Raw genomic sequence first — 25,043 nt, forward strand, 5'->3', positions numbered from 1 at the left:
CTCTGCCTAGAACCACCCAAGGGTTAGCTTTTAGTTTCTGTCTTTGATATAAAATTGCATTAAAAAAAATCTATGATTCGAGGGGTACCTGGGTGGCACAGTTGGTTAAGCGTCCGACTTTGGCTCACGTCATGATCTCACGGTTTGTGAGTTCAAGCCCTGCATCTGTGCTGACAGCTCGGAGCCTGGAGCCACCTTCAGGTTCTGTGTCTCCCTTTCTCTCTCTGCCCCTCCCCTGCGCACGTTCAGCATTCTCCCTCTCTCTCTCAAAAATAAATAAGCATTAAAAAAACAAAATCTATGACTGGGAAGTTTTGCTTACCGATCTTGTCCTTCCCCCCAGTCTACCATAGAGATTCCTCAATTTACATTTTACATTTACTTTTGGAAAATGGTGCGACACATCATGTTGTGGCAGGAGGCTGTAGGGTTGCTACATTTTCATCGACCCAGAGAACCGGAGAAAAGTGCCCACAGCTGGGAGTGGATGTTAAAGATGCGAGTGGAAGAAAACAGGTTGTGTCAGAACACACTTGAAGCGTCTGCCCATATTCTAAGGCTCACTGGACATTGTTCATTACGATGGACATCTGCTCGTCACTTTCTCCCCAACCTTGAACTTAGCAGCCCTCAGAAGGATGGAGCACTGGTTTGGCTCAGGGAGGATGGAATCGAGGCATCAGTGATTTCCTTGAGATACCTTGAGCTCCATTGACCTCTAATTTCTTGGGCAAAGAGTGCAAAGAAAGAAAGATAAAGGAAAGAAAGTAATGAGAAGAGGACAAGCTGGAATAATCTAAAGAATGAAGAGCTGTTGAGAGAAATATTGTGGTTTAGGTCAGTGCTTTACTCCTCAATCCCTGCTCATGGGACAGCGTGGACATTCTGCTTTCATAAACTTATGTGTGTATGGGAAAAGATTCATTGCTGATAAGACTCTTCACATCTGATGCTTGAACTTGTCTTACAGTTCAAAGAGCATTAAGTCACTACTTTGGGGGAAGTCTCTCAGTGTCGGAATATTTTCGAGGTAGAATGCTCTGAAGACATGATCACCTGGTGGGATATATGAATGTATTTTCTACTCTCTGGAAGAAAATATCTTACACTGTTTTCCTCCTTGGTCTTTGGGATGTGAGCTGACAGCTGGCATCAGCCTGCTGGGGACTATTGCCCTGGAGCTCAGAAAGAAGCTTCCAGAAGCACTTTGCTTGAAATAGTCTGCCTATGGGTTTTCCTAAAACGTCCCACTATTGGAAGAAGTTGAGAACAGAGCTGGAGCTCTGGACAGCTTCTTGCAATGCAGAAGATCAGATTAAACAAGCTATAAGCAAGACTCAGAAGTGAGTCCTTGGGACACAGGACTTGGGTGCTTGGACAGAGATACTTACAGCTCTTTAAAACCCTTGGTCATCAGCTTTTCCCCCCAAAATACGCCTCCCAGGCCTGCCTATTGCTTCCCTGCCTCCTCTTTGCTGTTTTTTTCATGGACCAGTTGAGGTGATTTGTAAAATTTAGGCTCTCATTTTCCTGACTTGAAGCCCTCAAAGCCTCTGACTTTTCTCACTCTTGCTGACCCATCCTCGCTGCTGGTTCTCCAGGGAGTCCCCTCTAGCCACCAGAGTCTCTCACGTGTTCTGTGCCACACAAGGAAAGGGGAGTAGGGAATTTCCTTTGGAGATCTGCCTTCTGATTGTCAGGGTGAGGCTGAGGTATTAATTATTCTGTCCAATTTCATGGAATCATAAATTATAGTCATCTGTACAGGGAACTTTTTAACTTTTAATTGTACAGATTGTGAGGCAGAGGTCATTAGATGGATGTTTCTTCTAGGATTATGAAATGGCACGTTCACCTGGGCAGATTTCCAGGACAGCGTGATGGAGACGTGATACAAGCACACAAGAAGTAGAGTCACTGTGTTGCGTGAAAGTCAATGGCAGGCACTCAACAGTAATAAAAGACGTTAACAAATGATGGAGTTGGGGTTGATCAGAGAGAATAAAATGTGCGCATTCTAGTCCAGGAAGGGAATGGAAAGGGTCTCATTAGTAAAATGAAGAGATTTAACATGTTATTTTGCAAGGTTTTACGGCCAAATATGTAGATTCCGATTTGCCCAAGGATAGTGAAGAGAGCCTCACCGTTGCAAAAAAGGAAATTAACCTGACAGTCTGAGATTCCAGAATCGTGGCTTTATATCCCTTGTCCTCAGACACTTGGTTAAAACTCTGTTTCCTACCCTTTATGCCAAGATTGTTTTAAAAATCCATTTAGAAGATGTCCTCAGACGGGTCCAACAGGAAAATGCGAAGATTCCTAATAGGGCATGGCCTCACCCTCACCTGCTTACCTCCTGGTTCCAGGCCAAGAGTGCCTCTCCTTTGATTGTTTCTGTCCCTGCACATTTATGTTTCTTTGGGACGGGTCATGACCGAGACAGGATGCACAGGCTGGTAACCATTCCTTGCATGCCTGACTCCTCAGGTTCACCATGAGTTCTTTTCTCCCGGGCCTGTGGTGGTTTCATGGCAAGGGAAGGCCCCTGGGGAAGGAACAGCACGATCTCACTGGTGTGAGGGGCACTCTCTTGTTGCATATTAATCCGTTTCCTTCCACTTTCTACTATTTCTTGGACCAGCTGGTTTCTCATCCGTACGTATTCTTTCTGGTGCTTTCTTGGTTCCACTCAGAGCCTCTGGGTCGGTTTACAGTTCCTTAGGAAATCTATTAGAGACATGGGGTGTGTGTGTATGTGTGTGTGTGAGAGAGAGAGAGAGAGAACTTTTCGATGTGTTGTAAATCTCTGATGATCTCAGGTATGTATTTCTGGTGGTCCATGTGTATAGAAGCAATGAAGGTTTCCTGAGGAGGAAACCAGAGAGGTCTACAAGGTCACAGCTGGAAGAGACCAACAAAACCATTTGGTGCCACCATCTTCCTTTCTAAGCCAAGAAAAAGAAAACCAAAAGACGCCAAAAGAGGCCAAGACATTAAGTGAATGCACTCATGGCCACACACACAGCGATTAGCAAGGTGTGGACTGAAATCTGTTTTCCTTACTCCCAAGTGCAAGCATTGCATCTAAACAGGGTTTCTCTCTTATGCCACGTGCAATAATTACAACAAGAGGAAAGCAGCACATACTTGATATTAGTGAAAGGTGAATATGTATTACTAATGTGTATATAGGCCAGAAGTTAATTTTTTTTACCTTTGGTAGCAGCCTCTGAATTTTCAGTTTTTATTTCTCACCAGGCTTACTTTTAGCAACCTGAAAACACCAATGTAGTGTATTATAGCAGCCAGCCTGCATGCCCTGGAGAATTTTGGAACTTTTGTTGTCTTTGGCCATTTATGTGTCAAGTAATGAAACGTCTTGATGCTTTGGCTTCTAACTATACATGACAAGTATGGGGGCGTGGGGGGTTCTGCATTTGTAGGAAGAAAAAAAGATAAGAGGTTGATGCCCTTATTTCCTGAGATTTTTGGACTACAACTTACAAGTTTACCATCGTCGAAGTCTGACTGGTTATCTTCATATCAGATTATTCCGGTGTGCTGAGGAAGTCTTTCCCTTTTGTGATGAGGTTATTTTAATTTTCTATTTGAATGTAATAAAATCATGTAAATTTTTCTTTTTTAAAATTTACGTAAAAATACATCTCCAAGAAAAGGCTAGAATTTTCTACCATAAAGCATAATTGTCTTGCCGTGGGGTGTGGGGACACTTGAGTTTGACGACCAGGTGTTCGTTTGATTCACTGACTCACTTGGCTTCTCGTCATTTCCAGGACCCCACTGGGGACCCCAAAGTCCCCAAGGCAGAAGCAGACCAGGAAATGGAACAGCTGAAGACCCAGGTGGCCCGTCTTCAAGCTGAAAAGGCAGATCTGCTGGGCATCGTGTCTGAACTACAGCTCAAGCTGAACTCAGGCGGCCCCTCAGAAGACTCCTTTGTTGAAATCAGGATGGCTGTAAGTGTCCTGGTTTTGATTTTGTTTTAAGCAAATTACAAAAAACCTCACGTAGACACCTAGATGGTGGGGGAATTTCAGCATCGCCATCGCCAAGATAAATTGGCTCCTGTTTATAAGCATAACATAATGCTCGTGAGATTTATCGTAGCTGCAATGGAAGAATGTTGATTACCTTTTATGACAAAAGAGGTAGTTTTTTTTTCTTTCCATGTGTCCTGGCAAATCAGACATTTTGTGACAGATCTAAAAAAACAAAACAACTTTTTCAAGCCAGGTCCTTAGGGGTGGTCAGCATTGGCCTTGGGTGAGTAGAATCATGTTCCGATGCAGGAAACTGATGTCTTTAAAATAATAGAACCTTCCTTTTCCAACGAGTCTTACAAGGAACTGTGGTTTGTTAAAAACAAGAAGTGGAGAAAAGAGCAGAGCCACTGGAGTTATGGGTGAGGGTCGACCTTGACTTCGCCCCCACTTCTAATAGCAGCTGCCCGGGTGCCTCCAAGAGCGGAGTTTAAAGCCCACAGTGTCTGACACATTTCTGTGGAACCGAAAATGCAGTGAGCTCAGTAACACAGTGAAGTGGCAGGTGCCAGCCTGTTCCTGAGCACATGAGTGGCATCTGTTGTGGCCACATCTGGGTATGCACGTGGTCTGGCCGAAGAGCAGCGCAGGTAGATGAACCACGGAAGGGCCTCCCCTTCATCGCTGCTAAAAAAGATGGATTAATGAGGGAGAAGAACACCTAAGGACGAGGTCCTCTGTGATACACACTGGCATTTGAGCTTTGCCAAACCGTACATCTGGTAAAGAGATCGTGTCTCTGAGAGAGAAAAATGTACCTTGGAAATAAGTAGTGGGGAACTCGTAAAGGGCTAAACTTCTGGGCGTGTCGGAATTACTAGTGCAATGCACGACTATCTCTGATTTCCAACTCATTTGCTGCCCTAAAGAGTAATAGGATGGGGAGATGACTCTCAATAACCTTGCCAAACGTGCTCCCAAATAAATCTTTGGGTGCACTAATGGCAGCTGAAATCAGGAGAATTCAAATACCAAATGGAGGGGTGTCTGGGTGGCTCAAGTTGGTTAAGCATCCGGCTTCGGCTCAGGTCATGATCTCACAGTTCGTGGGTTCAAGCCCCGCGTTGGGCTCCGTGCTGACACCTTGGAGCCTGGAGCCTGCTTCGGACCATGTGACTCCCTTTCTCTCTCTGCCCCTCCCTGCTCACGCTTTGTGTCTGTCTGTCTGTCTTGTCTGTCTCTCTCTAGGAAATAAATAAACATTAAAAAAATAATAAATAAAATACCGAGTGGAAAGCACGCTCTGCCAGAGTAGAGTGCCCTTTCTGCAGATGACCAAAGATTATGAAACAAATTTGATCAAACAGCTTTCACCTTCTGCAAATAACTGGCAAAATTCAGGAAGTCCCAAGAGCATATCAGAAGTTTCCAAATGAGGCTTCTTCCTTTAGGGCACGTGGTTAGCATAATATGCTCCTTCACTGATCTGATAGTGACAGTTATTTTTAGCGTAAATGTGCTTTTCTTGCCTTGTTTCTGTGAACCAGAAAACACTGCCTAAGATTTAGGAAGAATGTACACAATCAGAATTAACTATCTTTGTACATTTTCGGAAGCTTTTTCCTGCAAGTTCATTGGAATATACGTGTCTTTCAAATCATTTAACAGGCCTTAGACTTCTTCTTCCCTTAAACGGCCCACGGTGTGTATGAATTTCTAATAGGAGCCAACCTTGTGCTTTGTGTGAGCCTTGTCCACAGAAAGCAGCCTATTTTTCAACGTGGCTTCAGCAAGTTCCGACATCGTGCATTTTAAAGGCCTGTATAGGGAAGGTGTGTGGAGTTGTCACTGGCTCCGTGTGACCTTTATTTGGGAAAGAAGGGAACTGCCAAGGAGAAGGAGGAGATAAGCTTTCATGTGTTTGGGGTCAGGTTGACTGCTCGGGATGAGAGACCAAACTTCACGCCGTGGCCCTAGATATTTATAATCCTGACAGGGTGTGCAGGGTGAGGGAAGGGTAAAGTTCCGTTCCATTTCAGTGACCTAATTTAAACATCTCACATTCAAATGTTGGTAGATTCCTTGGGTGGCATGCCATCAAAATTCTTGATCTATTGCCTTTTTCTCTTCTGGGAAAGCATTTTTCTCGCAGACATATCACGTCAAATCCCTTTCATTTCTGCCTTGACAGGAAGGAGAATCAGATGTGGCACTGAAAGAAATCAAGACAAGTCCTGGGCCCACAAGAACTGATTCCGTTGACACGTAGGTGAAGAAGGGCTAAGGCCGTCGGAGACACCCTTGCTGGGAGGTCAAACATGATGGGCTGCAAAAGTCAATTCTTACTAATTTATACCAGGACCTTTGAAGAATGTTCGGTTTGAATGATACTTAATATGTTGCAGCCCAAACTGGCTGATAATCAAAACAACGTTGGGTGCCTTTGTAAGCTAACTCCCCCTCACCTCTCTGTTTAGATGTGTTTCAACTCCCATCAGATGAGAAGTGAAAACAAACTCGCTCTTAATCAAGACTTCTGTTTCCCAATTTATCAGTATAGTTTGACCTGGACCAGGCTGTCCAGCTTGATAAAGGGGGTTGTTAGCATTTTCTCTTCCCTGATCAGTCCCAAATATAAGCCAGGGTGACTGATAGGGAGTAACCTTCTCTAGGGATGACTGTTAGTGCCCTGAGTCGCTGTCCTACCCACTTTCCGGAGGTGTTACATGTGGAGTCTCAAATTGACCTGTTGCAAGTAGATAACCAGGAAGCAGACATCTTAAATGGTGGCGGCGGGGGTGGGGTGGGGAGCCCGGAGGAAGAGATGGGAGAGGACTTAGGCAATCGGGGCTCTTGCGCCTTGCACTCACACGGAGTGGGCTGTTGGCTCATCCTCTGTGAGCGGATTACTGCCGTGTTAGTCTATTTGAAAGAGACAGTTACCTGAAAATTTCTCTAGGAATCTCTTCTCTCATAGGCTTTTAATACCTTTTGTTTCTAGAACTTAATGAGTGTATTTATAAAACGTCAAAATGGGTGGTGGTTTTTTTTTTTTCCAATTATGTTACCAAGCCCTTGCACAAGGAAGAAAATAAGTGTTAGATGATATTCTTACATCCAACAGGGCAGTTGGCATCAATGAAAGTTATCCATTTTTTACTTAACAATTCCTCGGCTTTCTCCCATGTTGCTTTTTTAGTATCGGAGGACTTTCCTGAACGTGGTGGGAAGGAAAAAAGCCCTGTTTGAAATTTCCAAGCCACTTCCTCCTCATTTATATCCACCTGCCAAAACCACTTCCCCTTTTAAGCCACAGGTTTTTTTTTTTTAAGATTTTATTTTTAAGTAATCTCTACACCCAATGTGGGGCTCAAACTTAAAACCCTGAGATCAAGAGCCACAGGCTCCTGATTGAGTCAGCCAGGTGCCCCCAGGCCACAGATCTTGTCAATAACAGCTTCCTTGCCTTGTTTGAAGGTATATTAAGGGAGCATCTGGGGGGCTCAGTCGGTTAAGCATCGGACTCTTGATTTCCGCTCAGGTCATGATCTCGCAGTTTGTGAGTTCAAGCCCCACACCGGACTCTGTGTTGTTAGCCCAGAGCCCACTTAGGCATCTCTCTTCTCCTCTCTCTGTGCCCTTCCCCAACTCATTCTTTTTTTTTTCTCTCTCTCTCAAAAATAAATAAATGAACATTTAAAAAAAAGAAAGTGGGGCACCTGGGTAGCTCAGTGGGTTAAGCATCCAACTTCAGCTCAGGTCGTGATTTCATGGTTCGTGGATTCAAGCCCCGCATCAGGCTCTGGGCTGACAGCTCAGAGCCTGGAGCCTGTTCTGGAGTCTGTGTCTCCCTCTCTCTCTGCCCCTCCCCCCTCACACTCTCTCCCTTTTCCTCAAAAATAAACATTAGATAAACATTATTATTATTATTATTATTATTATTATTATTATTATTATATCAAGGAGTCATAGATTGATTTCTGGGTTTGGAGTTTGAGCTTTGGAGTCAGGAACTGGCATTTAATCCTGACTGTTTATGAGACACGTGAACTTGGTTAGATGCCATGAGCATCGGCACAGTCACCCGGGAGGTGTAGTTACCACAGCGGTGGTCCTGGTTTTATTTGTGGATGAACTGCTTCTTGATTTCATCAGAGTTGAAATCAAGAAAAATATTTGACATGCCAACAGTGCCTACATTTCTCTGCTCTAATGATTTGAAATCAGAAACAAAAATGATTTTTTTCTCTTGACTTGAGAACGTCAAGCAGGAGAAAGGCCGGTGGTCTGCGTGTCACAGGCAGCAGGCCTACTCGTGTCCTTTGTATGACTGTGGTCCTCTCTGAGGCTGGTTCTCTAGGAAGTCCAGACACTGGAAACCAGGGCCACCTCTGGTCTCGTGGGCCCTGTGGTCTGATGTTGTGGGCACACCGGCCATTTGGAGGAAGCGAGCGTGTGCTTCCCAGAAAGCATGGAGGGGTGGGGCCCTGGTGGGCGCAGGGCCAGCTGCATTTGGTCTGTAAATGAGAGTTATTTGGAAAGTGTTCTGGGAAGCAGTTCCTTTAAGTTGGTTCCAGTTATACTCACAGGTACTTTGACATTTTTGTTTTCTGATGAAAACCTTTTAATCTGTATGCTGTTTTTGATCTAGGAGCAAATTTGCAGAAGGTGCCAGGAATTATTTGGAATTTGAAGAATTAACTGTGAGCCAGCTCCTGCTTTGTCTAAGGGAAGGAAACCAGAAGGTGGAGAGACTTGAAATTGCCCTCAAGGAAGCCAAAGAAAGGTATGAAATAGGTAATTTGAAATATTCATGCCCTGGCACAGCTTTAGAGAGATGTGATTAAGATACCAGTTAATCCATCCACGTAAGGAATACATTTCAGTGTCGTCTAGAATATTCAGTTATGGAACCATTTCCACATTATAATTTTAGAACATTTTTTTCCACCAAATAGGAAACCACTTCCCACTGACACGGATTCCTCATTCCCCACCCCCGGTAATCGGTTTTCTGTCTCCACAGATTCGCTTTTTCTGGACATTTCGTATAAATGGAATCATGTAACATGTGCACCTTAGTGATTGACTTATTTTATGTAGCATGTTTTCCAGGTTCATCCATGTTGTGGCGTGTGTCAGTTCTTCACTTCCTTTTTGTAGCCAAGAAAGAGTCAGTCCACCGTGGGGCTGGACAACATTTTGTTTATTTATCAGCTGGTGAACGTTTTCCTTCCCAGTTTATGCCTATTGTGAATAATATTTGCTTTAAACATTCATGCACAATTTTTTGTGTGGAGGTATATATACATATATTTTTTTAATTCTCTAGGGTTATATACCCAGGAGTGGGATTGCTGGGTCATTGGTAACTCTGTGGTTAATAGTTTGAGGAAATACCAAACTGTTATCCACATTGGCTGCTCCATTTTATGTTTACACCAGCAATATATGAGGGTTCGACTTTCTCCCACATCCTCACTGTGATTTTGATTTCATTTTCTTAACAACTAATATCTTTTCATGTTGCTCATTTGTATACCTTCCTTGAAGAAACATCTCTTGAAATCCTTTGCCCATTTAAAAAAATTGGATTGCCTTTTTATTACTGAGTTATAAGAGTTCATTATATATTCAAGATGCAAATCCCTTATGAGGTATATGACTTGCAATATATTCTCCCATTCTGTAGATTATCTCTTCAGTTCCTGGGTGCTACCATTGGCAGCAGAAATTTTTTTTTTATTTTTATGTAGTCCAGTTTATCTATTTTTCTTATGTCATTTATGCTTTTGGTGTTGTATCTAAGGAGCCATTGACTAATCCAGGGTCATGAGGATTCACTCCTATGTTTTCTCCTAAAAGGTTTATAGTTTTAGCTCCTACATTTAGGTCTCTGATCCATTTTCAGTTCATTTGTGTATATGGTGTGAGGTAGGGGACCAACTTCATTCTTTCGTGTGTAGATTTCCATTCATCCTAACACCATTTGTTGACCATTCTTTCCCTCACTGAACTGTCTTGCCCCCCTTGGAATAAATCAGTTGGCCATACCTGTAAAGATTAATTTCTAGACCCTCAATTTCATTCCTTTGATTTATATGCCTATTCTTTGCTAATACTACACTGTCTTGATTACTATAGTTTTGTAGTAAATTTTGGAATAGGAATAATCAGGACGATTATTTTGGCTACTGTGAATTTCATGTTTTTCTGTATAAATCTTAGGATAAGTTTTTCAGTTTCTGTCGGGGGTGGGGTGGGGGGCGGTGGTGTGGAAAGCCAGCTGGGATTTTGTTAAGGATTGCATTGACCCTGGAGTTCAGTTTGGAGAGTTATGCCCTCTTAACATTGTTAAATGTTCTGATCCATGAAAGATAATCCATGGATTTATTTAGGTCAGCTGTGATGTATTTCAGTGATGTTTTGTTGTTTTCAACATATAGGTCATACACTGCTTTTCAAAATTTGTTCCTATGTATTCTGGTCTTTTTAGAACTGTATACACGAAATTGTTTTCTTAATTTAATTTTTGGAGTATTCTTTGGTATATGCAGAAATATCACTGGCTTTTTTTTTTTTTTTTTTGTATATCATATATTGATCTTGTAGCTTGCAACCTTGTTAGAACTCACGTATTCGCACTATTAGTTTTTTAGTGGATTCCTTAGGATTTCCTTTATACAAGATCACATCATCTGCAAAGAGATAGTGTTACTTCTTCCTTAACAACAAGAAATACTTTGTATTTCTTTTTCTTCCATTATTCCACTGGCTAGAATCTCTAGCACAATGTGAAATATAAGTTGAAAAAGCAGACATGCTTGTCTGTTCCTAACCTTAGAGGGAAGGCCTTCAGCCTTTTACCATCAAGTACAATGTTAGCTGTAAGGTTTCATAGATGCTGTGTCAAGTTGAGAAACTCCATTCTAGTTATAGATTGTTACAGTTTTTATCATGAAGAGTTTTGGATTTTGTGAAATGCTTTCCATGTCTATGGGGATGATTATATGGGTTTTTAAAGCTTCTGTTAATATGATGTATTATACTGATTGATTTTCACGTGTTAAACCTTTCATTCCTGGGTAAATCCCATTGGTCATGATGTATAATCCTTTCTATATGTTGCTAGTTTGGATTGCTCAAATTTTATTCAGGATTTTTGCATCTTTATTCATAAGGGGTATTAGTCTGTAATTTTCTTTTCTTGTGATGCCTGTGTCTGTTTTTGGTATAAGGGAGATACCAGCCTCATAGAATGTGGTAGACGTGTAAACACACACAAATACTTTGGGGTAAAATTCATCTATGGTATAGAGTTGTGAAGTCAATAAATTTCTATGTGCAAATGTACTTTTTAGAAGTGCAAAATGCTAAACCAGGTAAGACATGGAAGAGGTTACACAGTAGTTTTAGGACTCCAGTGATTGCAACATTTAATCATAAATATACTACAATATAATTAATTCTCTCAGAAGTTATAGATGCCTTATTGCTCTTAAAATTCTAGCACTTTTAAGAAGCACTTCCTGGGGTCCCTGGGTGGCTCAGTCAGTTCAGCATTCGACTGTTGATCTCAGCTCAGGTCATGATCTCACGGTTTATGAGTTCAAGCCCCACGTCAGGCACTGCTAACAGCTTACTCCCCTGCTCACTCTATCTCTCTCTCTCAAAATAAACTTAAAAAAAAAAAAGCACTTTCTAACTGAAGCAGTTAAAATTTTTAACTATAGAAAGATCTTAAAATGTGAAACCTATGTTATTTATTCAGATGAGGTTAATCTGGAAAACACATTGGCCTTTGTCCGGTGACTTATCTGATAGCTTTTGAAAGGTGCTAAGGGCATGCTGGCTCTAAATCCTAGGATTTTACACCATATGCTACTGCTGTCCCTTAGAAAATTTCAAAGGTTGACTTCTAGGAGACTAGCACCATGTATTCTCATGGAGCAAAATATTTGTCCTATCTTTTAGACAAATACCAAAAGCATAGTTAACAGTGCACAGATAAATGAACAAAGGAATGGATGGATGAATGCCCTCCTTTTACACCTTAGTTATCACAGCTGGTTTTTGAAGGGAAGGAGTTACGTGTTGAAGAAGGCCCTCAGTAGCCTGAGTAATCCGTGTGTTTGTATTTTATAGTCGTGTTTACCCCTCCCATGTTCCGTACATCATTCTCAGAAGTTAGGTGTAGCCAGTAATTCATCCTTACTTAGCATGATCAGCTTTCATGGTGCAAGTGGAAACTTAGGAATTTGCTAATTATACATCCTGATCGTTCATATGAGATATATATAATTCCTGCTTCCAAAATAATTACAGCCCTCTGTCTGCAGCCACAGCCCTTCAGCCTGCCCTAGGAAGTCCGGCCTGCCTTTGAGATGGCTGTTTTTAGTCTCTCCCCTTGAACACCTGTGAAGGGTCCCATTCCCAGTCGCATTGAATTTCTACTTTGTGCGCCAGCCTTCTTTCTGTATATAACAACCGGGAAGTCAGTGATAGTTACCAAGACTAATGTTCTCTAGGTGAGTGTCAGGATGATGATTTTCTCCTAGCTAAGGCAGGATTGAAACTGAGAAACCTGGTTAGCCTGCTTTGGTTTCATGCTCTATAGGAAATGATGAAAACACATTCCAAGACCTAACATGTGTTTTTCTCAAACAAGTGAGTCTTCAACTCTCTTCATTAATCATGAGAAATAAGGGCATAAACAGTCTAAAATTTATTCTGAAAATTTTAAGGAGATTTGTGGGGAGAGAAGCCAATAGGTTTGTCTTATTTTCCCCCATTGTTTTCCAGGATTAGTATTTCATGCAATTTTTGTTTTCTAAACAAACTTAAACTGACAGCAGGTAAGTGGGAGAAGTGTGTAGAAAGTGTAGCCCAAGAGAATCGAGAGGTAGCACAGAAATTCAGTCCAAGATGAAAATTTTCCTTGGAGAAGAATTTTCCCATGGAGCCCTGTGTCGGATGTGAATAGTGTAATGAAGGCTCATCCATCAACCCTGCATCAGCTGGCCCTTAACCCATTTATTTGGCTTGGCCTGAAAGAGTGCCCGTGCAGCCCCTTAGGTTTGGCAATTTGCACGGGTTCCAACCATTTTGATGTTTCCCTCCATGTACCGGGCTCAAATTGCTGCTGAATTTTCCCCCTGTTGTGAACACAATCTATTGACCTCCGACTCTGAAGGATGGAGATTTAACTGTCTTTCACCCCCCTCGTTGTCATCGCACACAGATGCTTCCGGACCTGGCTTGCCCACTCCACCTCCAAAATCGGCTATGTTGAAATGTGGTGAGATAAGTACTCAGTGTTGATGTTATTAGACATGCACATGGAGATCTGAGTTGAGCTCTGCTCTGTGCCTTGAACATTCTTCCTTTTTTTATACAACTTATTTTTTTTTTGCCTCTATGCATAATTACATTTTTAAAACTTGCTTAGTTTCCCCATGCTCTTCCCCAACAAGGAAACCTCTCAGATGTGTTAGTAGTCTAAAAGTATTCTTGCTGCAATCTGGCCTGCTTGCTTCCCAGGTCCTGCTACATTGAACTCATCTTGGCACCTCCCTTTACTTTTGCCCTGGGGAACTCCTTCATCTCTCCTGTGTTCCATCACCTGTTTCCTGAATCTAATGCCTTTCCTATGCTTTTTTTTTTTTTAATTTCTTTTCAAATCAAGCCCACCATATCTCCACTGACTTACTGAAAAAAGAATTTATGGGCAGTATATTTTCTGACACCTTCATATCTGAAAATCTCTCCTCCTGCCTTTATACTTCATGGATAGTTTGGCTAGGTATAGAATTCTGTAATCGGATATAATTTTCCCTCCACTTTTCGAAAACATGGCTTCCTTGTGCCCTCGGTTTTGGTGTTACTGCTGAGAAACCCAGTGCCATTGTGATTCTTCATGTTTGTGGTGATGAGACTTCTCACATGCTTTGGTGGTAAACCTGTTTTTCATCTGTCTATTCTGGACACTCTTGGGCTCTTTCATTCTGCAGACTCATGTCCTTCAGTTCTTTAAAAATGATCTTGAATTCATTTAGTAATTATCTATAACCCTCGGTTTTCTTTGTTCTCTCTTTCTAGCATCACTGTTCTTTTTGAATTGGATCTCCTGTGGTTTAACTCCTTGTTCCCTTTTTCTAGCTCTCCTTTTTTCTTCTTTCTCCTTTCTGATAGATTTGATCAACTTTCATCTTCCTTTTTTGCAGGAGAGAATCTTTTTTATTGTGTTCCATTTTTTTGGTGGTTGTAGTGTTTATGTGTCTAAGGATCCTTCATCAGTGCTGTTTTTTTACTTTTTTTTTTCCCCACTGGCATATTCTGTTTTCAGTAAATTACTCTTTTCAGTTTCATATTAAGATTTCCCTTAAATGTCCAGCAGTCTCGCCTGTTTGCTCAGAGTCAGCAGGATAATAGGGTATTAGAAGCTGATTGCAGCTCTGGGTCCACATCTCAGGAGATCTGGCTGGGAGGTTTTCTCGGGGAAGCCCTGTGTCAGAAACTTTAAATCTTTTCCCTTATGCTGGAGTATCCTTATGTACTCCAACGAAGACTCTTCCAGCATCCTGCCTGGAAGGTACTTTTCTAGATGTCAAAGTCCTTGAGTAGGAATAGGTGGCTGAGGGTCTTAGTGTTCTGTGTGTAAGTTCCCCTTACAGAAAAACCCACTTCTCATCTCTTACTAATGTCTGACTCCAGAAACCCTTTATTTTGTGATCTTGTAGTCCCTCTTAAACAGGCCCCATCTTTGTCCCCAGATCCCGAGGTACCTGGTTTCGATGACTCCTGAGCCTTTTGGTTCCCACAGTGTTGATGACCTCACACTGGCTCTCCCTACTGTTGGCTTCAGACCCAGCTCTATTGGCTCAGTTCCCACTCGTAGCCGTGCCCCCCAAATCTTCTTGCTGTTATTTCCTTTCCCTTTCTCTCATACATGGCTTTTTAAAAGTCATTTTGGTGGGGTTCAGGGTGGGACAAGAATTACATGCATGTATTTAGTATACCATCTTTAACCAGAAATCTCTTCTTGTTTTATTTGCGCTGGGCTGGCTTTCATGTGGTTATGATTCAGTGGAGGAAGGTTTGTCCATTTGTGTGTTTTTAGGGACTTGCGACCTTCGATGGGTCCTAAAAAGGCATCCTCTCTCTGCTGAATCCTTATAAAGGGACACACACTCTTGTAACACACATGCATGACCTACGTACACACAAAAACACAGATTTTAAAAATATTTCTGCATATTACTGTTACGTGAAAAGTGGCAGTGTTTTTCAGTGTTTGGGATGATTTATGCCTTTTACCCTGCCTAAACCCATCCCTTCAATCAATTCTAGCCAATTTTAGGATGAGAGCAAAACCCAAAAAAGTTAACGTAGCAAGTGCAGAGAGATTTTGAAGCCCCATATCTTTTATCGATTTCAAACGGTGTTCTTTTAGTGCTTCCACAACTGTTTCTCTTCTTGAAGCCACAGAGAAAGTAACTTTTCCATATTCTGCACTTTTTCAGAGTTTCATATTTTGAAAAGAAAGCCAGTGATCATGCGGAAGTCGAGACCCAAACAGAGACGAGCAAAGAAAAAGAGAAGGAAGAGGAGAAAGGCCCAGAAACCGTGGGTACTCAGGTTCTTAGACTCTATCACCCCCCACCGAGGGCCCAAAGCGTGGTATCTGAAGTCGAGTCTTGTGTCGGGTTCTTCGCGTTAGAAATAGAAATAATTTTACTGTTGGATATATTCTATTTCTCTCCTATTCCATGTCCCGATTTGAAATTCATCCATAGTGAATTGTAGGGAGATGTGTTCCCATCCCAGTGATTCTAGGGAATCACGCCTCTGTCTCTTCTTGGCTGATTTCTCTCCTAACTTACTGAGTGAACAGGCCTGCTAATGGAGAAAGGAATGTTGTCCACTTTGTAATAAGATCATTTGAGACTATGACCCAGAAACTCGAGATCGAATTAAAAGCTTTTGGTTCTACCCTCCTACTGGTTTGAATGACATAGTTTGAATGAAAAGCTTGTACCGCTAGTGTTCCGTGGCAGCTCAGAGATGTGCCCTTGGAGCCTGCCACATGGTCTTCAGCTTAGGGAAGGCTGGCGAAGCCAGGAAGTTGTGAGGGCTGCAGTTGCCCACGTGACAAGCGTGGACGTAAGATGCTCACCTCAGCGGATTCATTTATTCAGCAAATGTATGCAGAGTGCCTACCGTATGCCATGGCCGGGGCTGAGTCTCCTACTTCAAGAGACTGACGACCACTTAAAACACAGAGATGAAGAGGCAGCCTGGGCGTAATCGTACTTGGTTGACTAAAACCATTTGTCAGTAACAGAGAAGTACCGAGACTTCCAAGGCAACTTAAAACTCACTGCCGGCAATTCCGCCAGAACTGCCGGGAAAAAGGCGGTTCAGTGAAAAAAGTGGAGTAAACCGGAGACACAAATCAGCCAGGGAATATGGATGGGCATGGGCTGCTGTCTGGACAAATTAGATTGTGCTCTGACACCACTATGTTCTGTGATCCCCTGGACCGTGATCAGTATTAACTTAGTTATGATGAAGGACGAGCAGAAATTAGCAAAACCTAAAATGCCTGCAGCCTCTCTCTATTTAAAAGTCAAAACCTTAACATCTGGGAACGTTTGTGTGAATTTTGGCCCCTACACGTCTTAAGAAGGGAGGTTCTTGGGTTGCCAAGTATCAAAGAGGAGACGTTTTTCTTCCATTTAAATAAACTCCACCGATTTCTATAAGAAAAAAAATTAATTATGATAAAGTCATTATCACAAGTGCACCCGAATTGATCATTTATGTAAGAAAAACAGCATTTTGTGTATACATATATATGTTTTATTTATTTATATTTATCTATTTATATTTATTAGTGATTATACATATAAATTACACATTGTGAAATATAAACTGTTATATATAACTAGTAAATACAGACATATCAGGTGACAGAGTTGTATCTAAAACGTTTCTTTTCATGTACAATGTTTGGGGTGTTCATTGTCCAAAGTTTAATCAATTCACCCATCAGTCTTAGTTGGACACTAATGGTTCACACTGTTTTCTCACAAAGAGGTTCATTTGATCTCTGATGTGAATTGCATGTGCGTGCTTGGGATTTTCTGTGTGACAGGTTGGAAGCGAAGTGGAGACGTTGAACCTTCAGGTGACCACCCTATTTAAGGAGCTTCAAGAGGCTCATACAAAACTCAGCGAAGCTGAGCTAATGAAGAAGAGACTTCAAGAGAAGTAAGAGCGAGGGATGAATTTTTTCTTCTTCTTTGGAAAGTGTACATTTTTACAAAATACCATGTAAAAACATGGTTTTGCTACTGTGTTACCGAAAGAAAAATAGAAACCTAATTAAAATCTGAATTTGGAAAACACGAATGTTGAGGTGAATGCATAGGTTCACGTGAAATACTTGTACTAAAATGCGGGGGGCGGGGGGCCGGGGAAATCTGATGCAGCTGTTTGCGGGTGTCAGTGAAATGCACTAGCCTCTGTGAGGACCTGTAAAAAAGCAGTAAGCCAGATGTCCCGTGACCTTCCTGAGTCAACAGCGTTGATACAAGGACACATAAACGAAAGCTGCAAAGAGCAAAAAGAACTGGAATGAGATTTATTGAGGAAAAGAAAATCATTTTCAATCAGTTATGAAGGCTACTATTTACACTGAGAACTTTGCATGTGCTTGTTTTTCTTGATGTAACGAGTTACCCAGAATTTAGAAGAGCGAAGTTTATGTGGTTCTTTGGGATTGGCTGGCAAGCATATTCCCGGCACAGTGTAGGAGCGTATGTTGCCTTGGAGTTAAATTTACCAAGGCTAAACAGTATTCTGGTAATCTGGCACAGCATGGTAGCGAAAGCTAGGGACTTTGGACAAACTGACCTCGTTGAAATGGGGATCTACAATTCATTTGTGGTATTAGCTTGGGCAAGTTGGTTATTTAACCTCTCTGAGCCCTAGTTTTATCATTTGTAAAACGTGTGTCATTATCCCTACTTCGTAACGTGTTGAGATGTTTGACACACTTGGCGTTAATGCCTTGCATATGGCCACGGTAGTTTCATATTTACTATTATTATACTGAAATTCTCTTTCTGATCTTTAAGAGGGCTTAGGACATTTTCTCTTCCCTTATTAAATCTTTGTCATGGGGCCCCTGGGTGGCTCAGTCAGTTAAGCATCCAAATTCAGCTCAGGTCATGACCTCACGGTTCGTGAGTTCAAGCCCCATGTCAGGCTCTGTGCTCACAGCTCAGAGCCTGGAGCCTGCTTCGGATTCTGTGTCTCCCCCTCTCTCTGCCCCTCCCCCACTCATGCTCTGTCTCTGTCTCAAAAATAAACACTAAAAAAAAAAAAAAAAACTTTGTCAGAAGTCATAGTCTTTGTGCTTAACAAAACCCGTAACTTTTTAAAATATTGACAATATCCATGGATCAGTATGCGAAAAGTACCTTTAGCCAATTACTATTTTGGTCTGTGTCTGAAGAACAAAAATATGTTTTTACATGACTGCATAAGGCAGTTTTTACATGACTGCATAAGGCTTGTGTGGTCTTAGATCTGTACTTTTTTACATTAGGCATACGGATTCTGAAATATGTAAATTTATTTTCCAAGAAAAGATGTGTATTTTTTTTAATGTTTAGTCATGAGGGTTTAGAAATACTGCCTGTTTCTAGTAAAGAAGCAAGGAGGATAAAATATTTTAGTTTGCATTGCTAAATACTCCTTGAAAAATGCAATCCTAAATTTCTTTGTATTTGCTACATAGTCTTGGGATTTAAGAGCCACTGAGAAATGAAGGAGCGTCGTTCATCCTCATGAAATATCGATCTTTCTTAGATGTCAGGCCCTTGAAAGGAAGAATGCTGCAACCCCATCAGAGCTGAATGAAAAGCAGGAGCTTGTTTATAACAACAAAAAGTTGGAACTACAAGTGGAAAGCATGCGATCAGAAATCAAAATGGAGCAAGCTAAAACTGAAGATGAAAAGTGAGTAGCCACGACCAAATGACTACTTGCTGGAAGAAAATAGGAGAGCACTTTTATCAGATTGGAAATAGGATTTGAGAATACATTAAAAGATTTTCTCTTTTATGTATCTGAAGGAGCACAGGAGATTTTTCTGAGGAGATAACATTTGTTTTATTATAACAGAATTATTAACGTGACTTGTAATCAATCTTGATTTTTTTTTTTTGTAAAGATTGTTTTCTTTGAGAGTAAGAAAATGCTAGCAGGTGGTGGGATGGCAAAGGTAGGAGAGAAGAATTTGCTAGTTGAGTGTTCAGAAGGGGGTTGGAAAGCAAGACTAAGTTTTTCTGGTATCTCCCCCAAGATACCATTTCTTACTGTCTTTTTCAATAGGTCCAAGGTAGCCACTCTCCAGGTGACACATAACAAGCTTCTTCAAGAATACAATAATTCGTTGAAAACGATCGAGGAACTAAAAAGGAAAGAGGTACTCACAGAAGAAAATTACTTCCGTAGCCTCATAACAAAAAGAAACTGTTAAACATTTTTATATGTAAAGTAGTTGTCATTCCTTAACTAAGTCTGGTTTCAAAGGGTGCCCTTCATTTTATCATTGATTTCTCGTGTCCGAGTGCATGTGAGTTCCGGTGTTCTACCTATGTGTAACGTGCTTCGCGTGCAGGGATGGTGCTGATTCCTGCAGTCGGGGAGTAAGCTTTTAGGATTTCTAACAGCAGGTGGGTCTGTAGGACAGCTACCAGCATGGGCTCCCACGTGAGCAGGGCGCAGTGAGACCACTAGCTGCCCCTGGAGGGGTCGTGTCCGTTGAGCTACCATGGGGCTAGCTTGCTACTGTCAGTGACCTTGAGACCCTGGACTCACCAGACTGCAACTTCCATTAGTATAATGCCACCATGATATGGCAGTTTAAACATGGGTAGATATGTGAGGTGATGGATGTTAATTAACCTGGTTGGGGGAACCCTGTCATGCTATATACATCTGTCAAATTGCCACATTCTTCACTTTAAATATCTTACAGTTTTATTTGTCAGTTTTACTTGAAGAAAGCTGGGATAAATAAGTAAAGATCACGGAAGCTCTGAATTTGAGTTTATATGCTTATAAATGTACTCTTTGTTTTTCATTTTTCTTAAGAGAATATTGTTCCTAAGACTTAGTAAATTTTTTTTGATTATTTATTTTTTAATGTTTGTTAATTTATTTTTTGAGAGAGAGATAGTGAGCGGTGGGGGGCCAGAGAAAGAAGGAGACAGAATCCCAAGCAGGCTTCATGCTGTCAGTGCAGAGCCCGGCATAGGGCTCAAACTCACGAACCGTGAGATCATGACCTGAGCCGAAATCGAGAGCGAACACTTAGCTGACTGAGCCACCCAGGTGCCCCTATGTATTTATTTTTAATTAAAGTACAGTTGCAATATTATGTCAGATCAGTTTTCATAGTGATTTGATATTTACACACATTTTGAAATGCTCATAATTGTAGTTACCATCTGTCACCATACAAAGTTATCATGATAGTATTGACCGTACAGTTGACCCTTGAACAAAAGGGGTTTGCATGGGTCCACTTAATGTGCAGCTTTTTTATTTCTTTTTAAAATTTTTTAAAAAATGTTTATTTTTGAGAGAGCGCAAGCAGGGGAGGGACGAAGAAAGAGAGACAGAGGATCTGAAGCGGGCTCTGTGCTGACAGCAGCAAGCCCGATGTGGGGCTCAGACTCACAAACCACGAGATCATGACCTGAGCTGAAGTTGGACACTCAACCAACTGAGCCACCCAGGTGCCCCCTAATATGCAGATTTTTTGAAGTATAGTACTATAAATGTATTTTTTTCTTTATGACTTTCCTAATAACATTTTCTTTTCTCTAGCTCACTTTATTGTCAGAATATAGCATATAACTCATATAACACACAAAGTATGTGTTAACCAACTAAATTATCAGTAAGGCTTCCAGTCAACCATAGACTATTACTAGTTAAATTTCTGGGGAGTCAAAAGTTATGTGTAAATTTGTGACTGTGCAGGAGTAAGTACCTCTAACCCCCGTGTTGTTCTAACCCCAACTGTATCCCCTACGCTGTACTGTGCTTTCCCTTGGCTTATATTTTATAACTAGAAGTTTGTACCTCTTGACCCCCTTCACCTATCTCGCCCATCCCCCATCTCCCTCTCCTCTGGCAACCACCAGTTTGTTCTCTGTATTTATGAGTTTGTTTCTGTTTTGTTTGTGCATTTGTTTTGCTTTTTAGATGCCACATGTAAGTGAAATCATATGGTATTTGTTTCTCTGACTTACTTCACTTAGCGGAATACCCTCTTGGTCCATCCATATTGTCACAAATGGCAACATTTCAGTCTTTTTATGGCTGACTAATACTCCATTGTGTATATACATATATACACATCACTTCTTTGATGGACCCTTGGGTTGCTTCCGTATCTTGGCTACTGTAAATAATGCTGTAGTAAACATAGGAGTGGATATATCTTTTTGAATTAGTATTTTCATTTTCTTTGGATATATACACAGAAGTGGGATTGCTGAATCATACAGTAGTTCTATTTTTAATTTTTTGAGGAAACTCCCTACTGTTTTCCAAAGTGGCTGCACCAGTTTACGTTTCCACCAACAGCGCACAAGGGTTCCCCTTTCTCCACATCCTCACCAACATTTGTTCGTTCTTGTCTTTTTTGATACTGGCCATTCTGACAGGTGTGATGGGATAAATTTTTAACTTAAACAAGTTTCTTTTCCACTGACTTCACCAAGTAAGAGTAACATTAGTGGGAAAAATAACAGTAGCAGTGAGTTACAGCGTCACTGAGATCAAGGTTTGTTATTATTTCCCTTATTTTAGTGGGGGTTTTTTCATTGTTTTAAATTACGAAATCATAATTTGTGGGGTGCCTCGGTGGCTCAGCTGGTTAAGCATCTGACTCTTGATTTCGGCTCAAGTCATGATCTCACGGTTCATGAGTTCAAGCTCCACATCAAGTTCTGTGCTGACAGTGTGGACCGTGCTTGGGATTCTGTCTCTCTCTCTCTGCCCCTCCCCTGCTCACGCTGTGTGTATGTGTGTGTGTGTGTGTGTGTCTCTCTCTCTCAAAAAGAAAAAAAAAAAGAAATTATCATTTGCAAGCTGTGAGTTAAATGAATACAACTTTCTGAGCACGTTACCGTTGCCAATGAACAGAACAGTTCAGAGCCTGTCATTTAGAAACAGACAAAACTTCCTTTAATATTTTACTACAGCAGGTTGGATTATGTCACAACCATTCTAGAATACACTTGTCTCTTGCAGTCAGAAAAAGTGGATAAGGTGGTACTACAAGAACTAAGTGAGAAACTGGCGCTGGCAGAGAAGGCGCTGGCTTCCAAGCAGCTTCAGATGGACGAGATGAAGCAGACCATCGCCAAGCAGGAGGAGGACCTGGAGACCATGACCGTCCTGAGGGCTCAGGTGAGCCGCGTCGCGACGGAGCTCAGTGGTGCCAACCCCGGTTGTGGTCTCGAATGGGAAGGCGATGGTGTTTCAGATATATTTTTGGATTTTATATTCCTTCCACCGACATATTTTGTTTAAATTTTATTGAAGCACATCACGTGTGGAAAGTGCACCAGACCGTCCAGTGAAACCATAAAATGTGAGGGGGGAAAAACCTGCTTTTATTAGAGTGATGGGCATTTCTCTATTAAGTAGCCCATTTTTACTTTGTAACTTTGTAACAGTGAAGAGATTGCTATCGTGGCATAATGTTTACGTTTCTAGGTAAGAAATTACCCTCCGATTTAGCGGCTAAAACAATGACAGGCATTCGTTACCTCACAGCATTTCTGTGGGTCGGGCCTCCAGGAACAGGTTAGCAGGGTGATTCCGGCTCAGGGCCCCTCGTGAGGCTACGCTCAGGATGGACTGGAAGACCCGTTTCCGAGCCGGCTCGCTCCCATGGCTGCCCGGGCCTCTCCGCGGGCTGGCTTGCGCACCCCCGTGACATGGGAGCTGGCTTCCCCCACTGCAGGTCACGCCGGAGAGAATGAGGCGGAAGCCACAGTGTCTTTCGTGACCTAGGCTCAGAAGCCACGCACCGTCCTTCCTGCGCTACCCTAGTGCTTACGTGGGTTGGCCCTGTTCATTGTGGGAGGGCACCACGTAAGGGTGTGAATACCAACAGTTGAGGGTCCCTGGAGCCGTGGTGGAGGCTGGCTACTACTGTGGGAAGCGGCGTTGGGGCTTCAGTCTCGGTTCAAGTGCTGGTATGCCACTTACCAAGATTAAGAGCTATTAAACTTGTAAATGTAGAATGAGCATAGCAAGGCTACATTCCCAGGATTTTTGATAAGGTGCAATAAGATAGGAATGTAGGCACCCAACAGAGGACTTTGTGCATGTTTGGCCTCAATAAATACCACCTGTTTACCATTACCATTTAAAATTTAACTTAAGGAAAGCCTTCACAAACATACCTGACAGAGTAAATAAACCATGTGCTGTATTAAGCTAACCCCGAATATTATTTTTTCAAAAGATCAGAGAATTTTGGGGCGCCTGGGTGGCTCAGTCGGTTAAGCATCTGACTTCAGCTCAGGTCAAGATCTCGGGGTTCATGGGGTCGAGCCCCGTACAGGCTGTGGGCTGACAGCTCAGAGCCTAAAAGCCTGCTTCGGATTCTGTGTCTCCCTCTCTGTCTCTGCTCCTCCCCCGCTCACTCTTTCTCTTTCTCTCTCTCTCAAAAGTAAACATTTAAAAAATGTAAAAGAAAAAATCAGAGAATTTTACTGAATGAATGGTACGTGCAGTGTTTAAACCACCTACCTTGGTGTCATTGCCGAGTTCTAATTGTCTAAAGTGCACACGCACACAGCTTGTCTTCTGTCAGAAGGTGGTTGGAAGGTCACGGTCACCACCCTGGTTTCTAGCAGGAAGATGCACCTGTGACTTACAAGGTGCATCCCAGGAGGCAGCACCCATTCCGCGCCCTGTCCCCAGGTGACTGTGGAGCATCCAAATCCATCCAGGCAGTAACTTCTGTGTCTTTTACCTTCTTCCAGATGGAAGTTTACTGTTCTGACTTTCATGCTGAAAGAGCGGCAAGAGAGAAAATACACGAAGAAAAGGAGCAGCTGGCTTTGCAGCTGGCAATTCTGCTGAAAGAGAATAACGTTTTTGAAGATGGAGGCAGGTGAGGGGAGGGAGGGCTCAGGCCACACACCCGGAGCCCGGGGCGCGGGTGGAGGGCAGGCGGTGGTCAGAGGTGCTTCTTCAGTCGAGCTGCAGGAAGTACTCTGGGCTCACTTCACTTGGTTGCGTCCCCGACACTCAGCCTGACTTACAACAAGGCCTGGTGGCGTCTCGCGGGAACCTGAGGTGTTCTTTGCTTTCAGGCCTTGTGTGTTCCCAGGTTCTAGCCTGCCGCTGTCGGGGGTCAATATTCTTAACACTTTAAACAATTCTGTAATATGTTTGCAGGGCGCCTGGGTGGCCAGTCGTTAAGCGTCCAGCTCTTGATTTCTGCTCAGGTCATGATCTCACGGTTGTGAGATCGAGCCCCCTGTTGGGCTCGCACTGGGCATGGAGCCTACCCGGGATTCTCTCTCTGCCTCTACCCTGCCCTATTGCGCTCGCTCGTGCTCTCTCTCTCTCTTTCTCTCTAAAAAGAAAAAAAAATCACTAGGTCTCGTTCTGCAGCTTGTTTTATGGAACACTGTGATTTTGGACTCTGGGTGTGTGTGTGTGTGTGTGTGTGCAGATTTATTTCATTCTCTTGAATTGCCCTATAGTGTCTTCTTTTAGAAATACGCCCCTTTTTTCTAATCCATTTCCTTATCCAGAGACAGTTTGGTTAGTTACTGATTTTTTTATCTTAATTGTTATTTTCTTTTTCTACACTGTGCTACTACCAATAATATTTCAAACTCAAGTTAACCCTTAAGTTCTGGTTTTTATGAAACTTGCATTGTTTTTCAGCTCTCTCCCCCCCATATTGCTCTTGAATGTCTGCTTAAT

The 25,043-nt window shown here is 42.2% G+C and overlaps 1 protein-coding gene across 4 annotated transcripts in view; it reads left to right on the plus strand.

The window, feature by feature from the left end:
- OPTN (optineurin) overlaps positions 1-25,043 on the plus strand; it is a 39,070-nt gene that overhangs the window by 9,889 nt on the left and 4,138 nt on the right. For all 4 annotated transcript variants that reach the window (XM_030321118.2, XM_030321119.2, XM_030321120.1 and 1 more), the window contains 9 exons: positions 3,795-3,977; positions 6,193-6,266; positions 8,653-8,787; positions 15,524-15,626; positions 17,158-17,273; positions 18,879-19,028; positions 19,404-19,497; positions 22,341-22,499; positions 24,089-24,219. In XM_030321118.2, coding sequence (XP_030176978.1) covers positions 3,795-3,977; positions 6,193-6,266; positions 8,653-8,787; positions 15,524-15,626; positions 17,158-17,273; positions 18,879-19,028; positions 19,404-19,497; positions 22,341-22,499; positions 24,089-24,219 — 1,145 coding nt within the window. The remainder of the gene's footprint in view (positions 1-3,794; positions 3,978-6,192; positions 6,267-8,652; positions 8,788-15,523; positions 15,627-17,157; positions 17,274-18,878; positions 19,029-19,403; positions 19,498-22,340; positions 22,500-24,088; positions 24,220-25,043) is intronic.

Source organism: Lynx canadensis, chromosome B4, assembly GCF_007474595.2.
Source record: "Lynx canadensis isolate LIC74 chromosome B4, mLynCan4.pri.v2, whole genome shotgun sequence".
NCBI lineage: Eukaryota > Metazoa > Chordata > Mammalia > Carnivora > Felidae > Lynx > Lynx canadensis.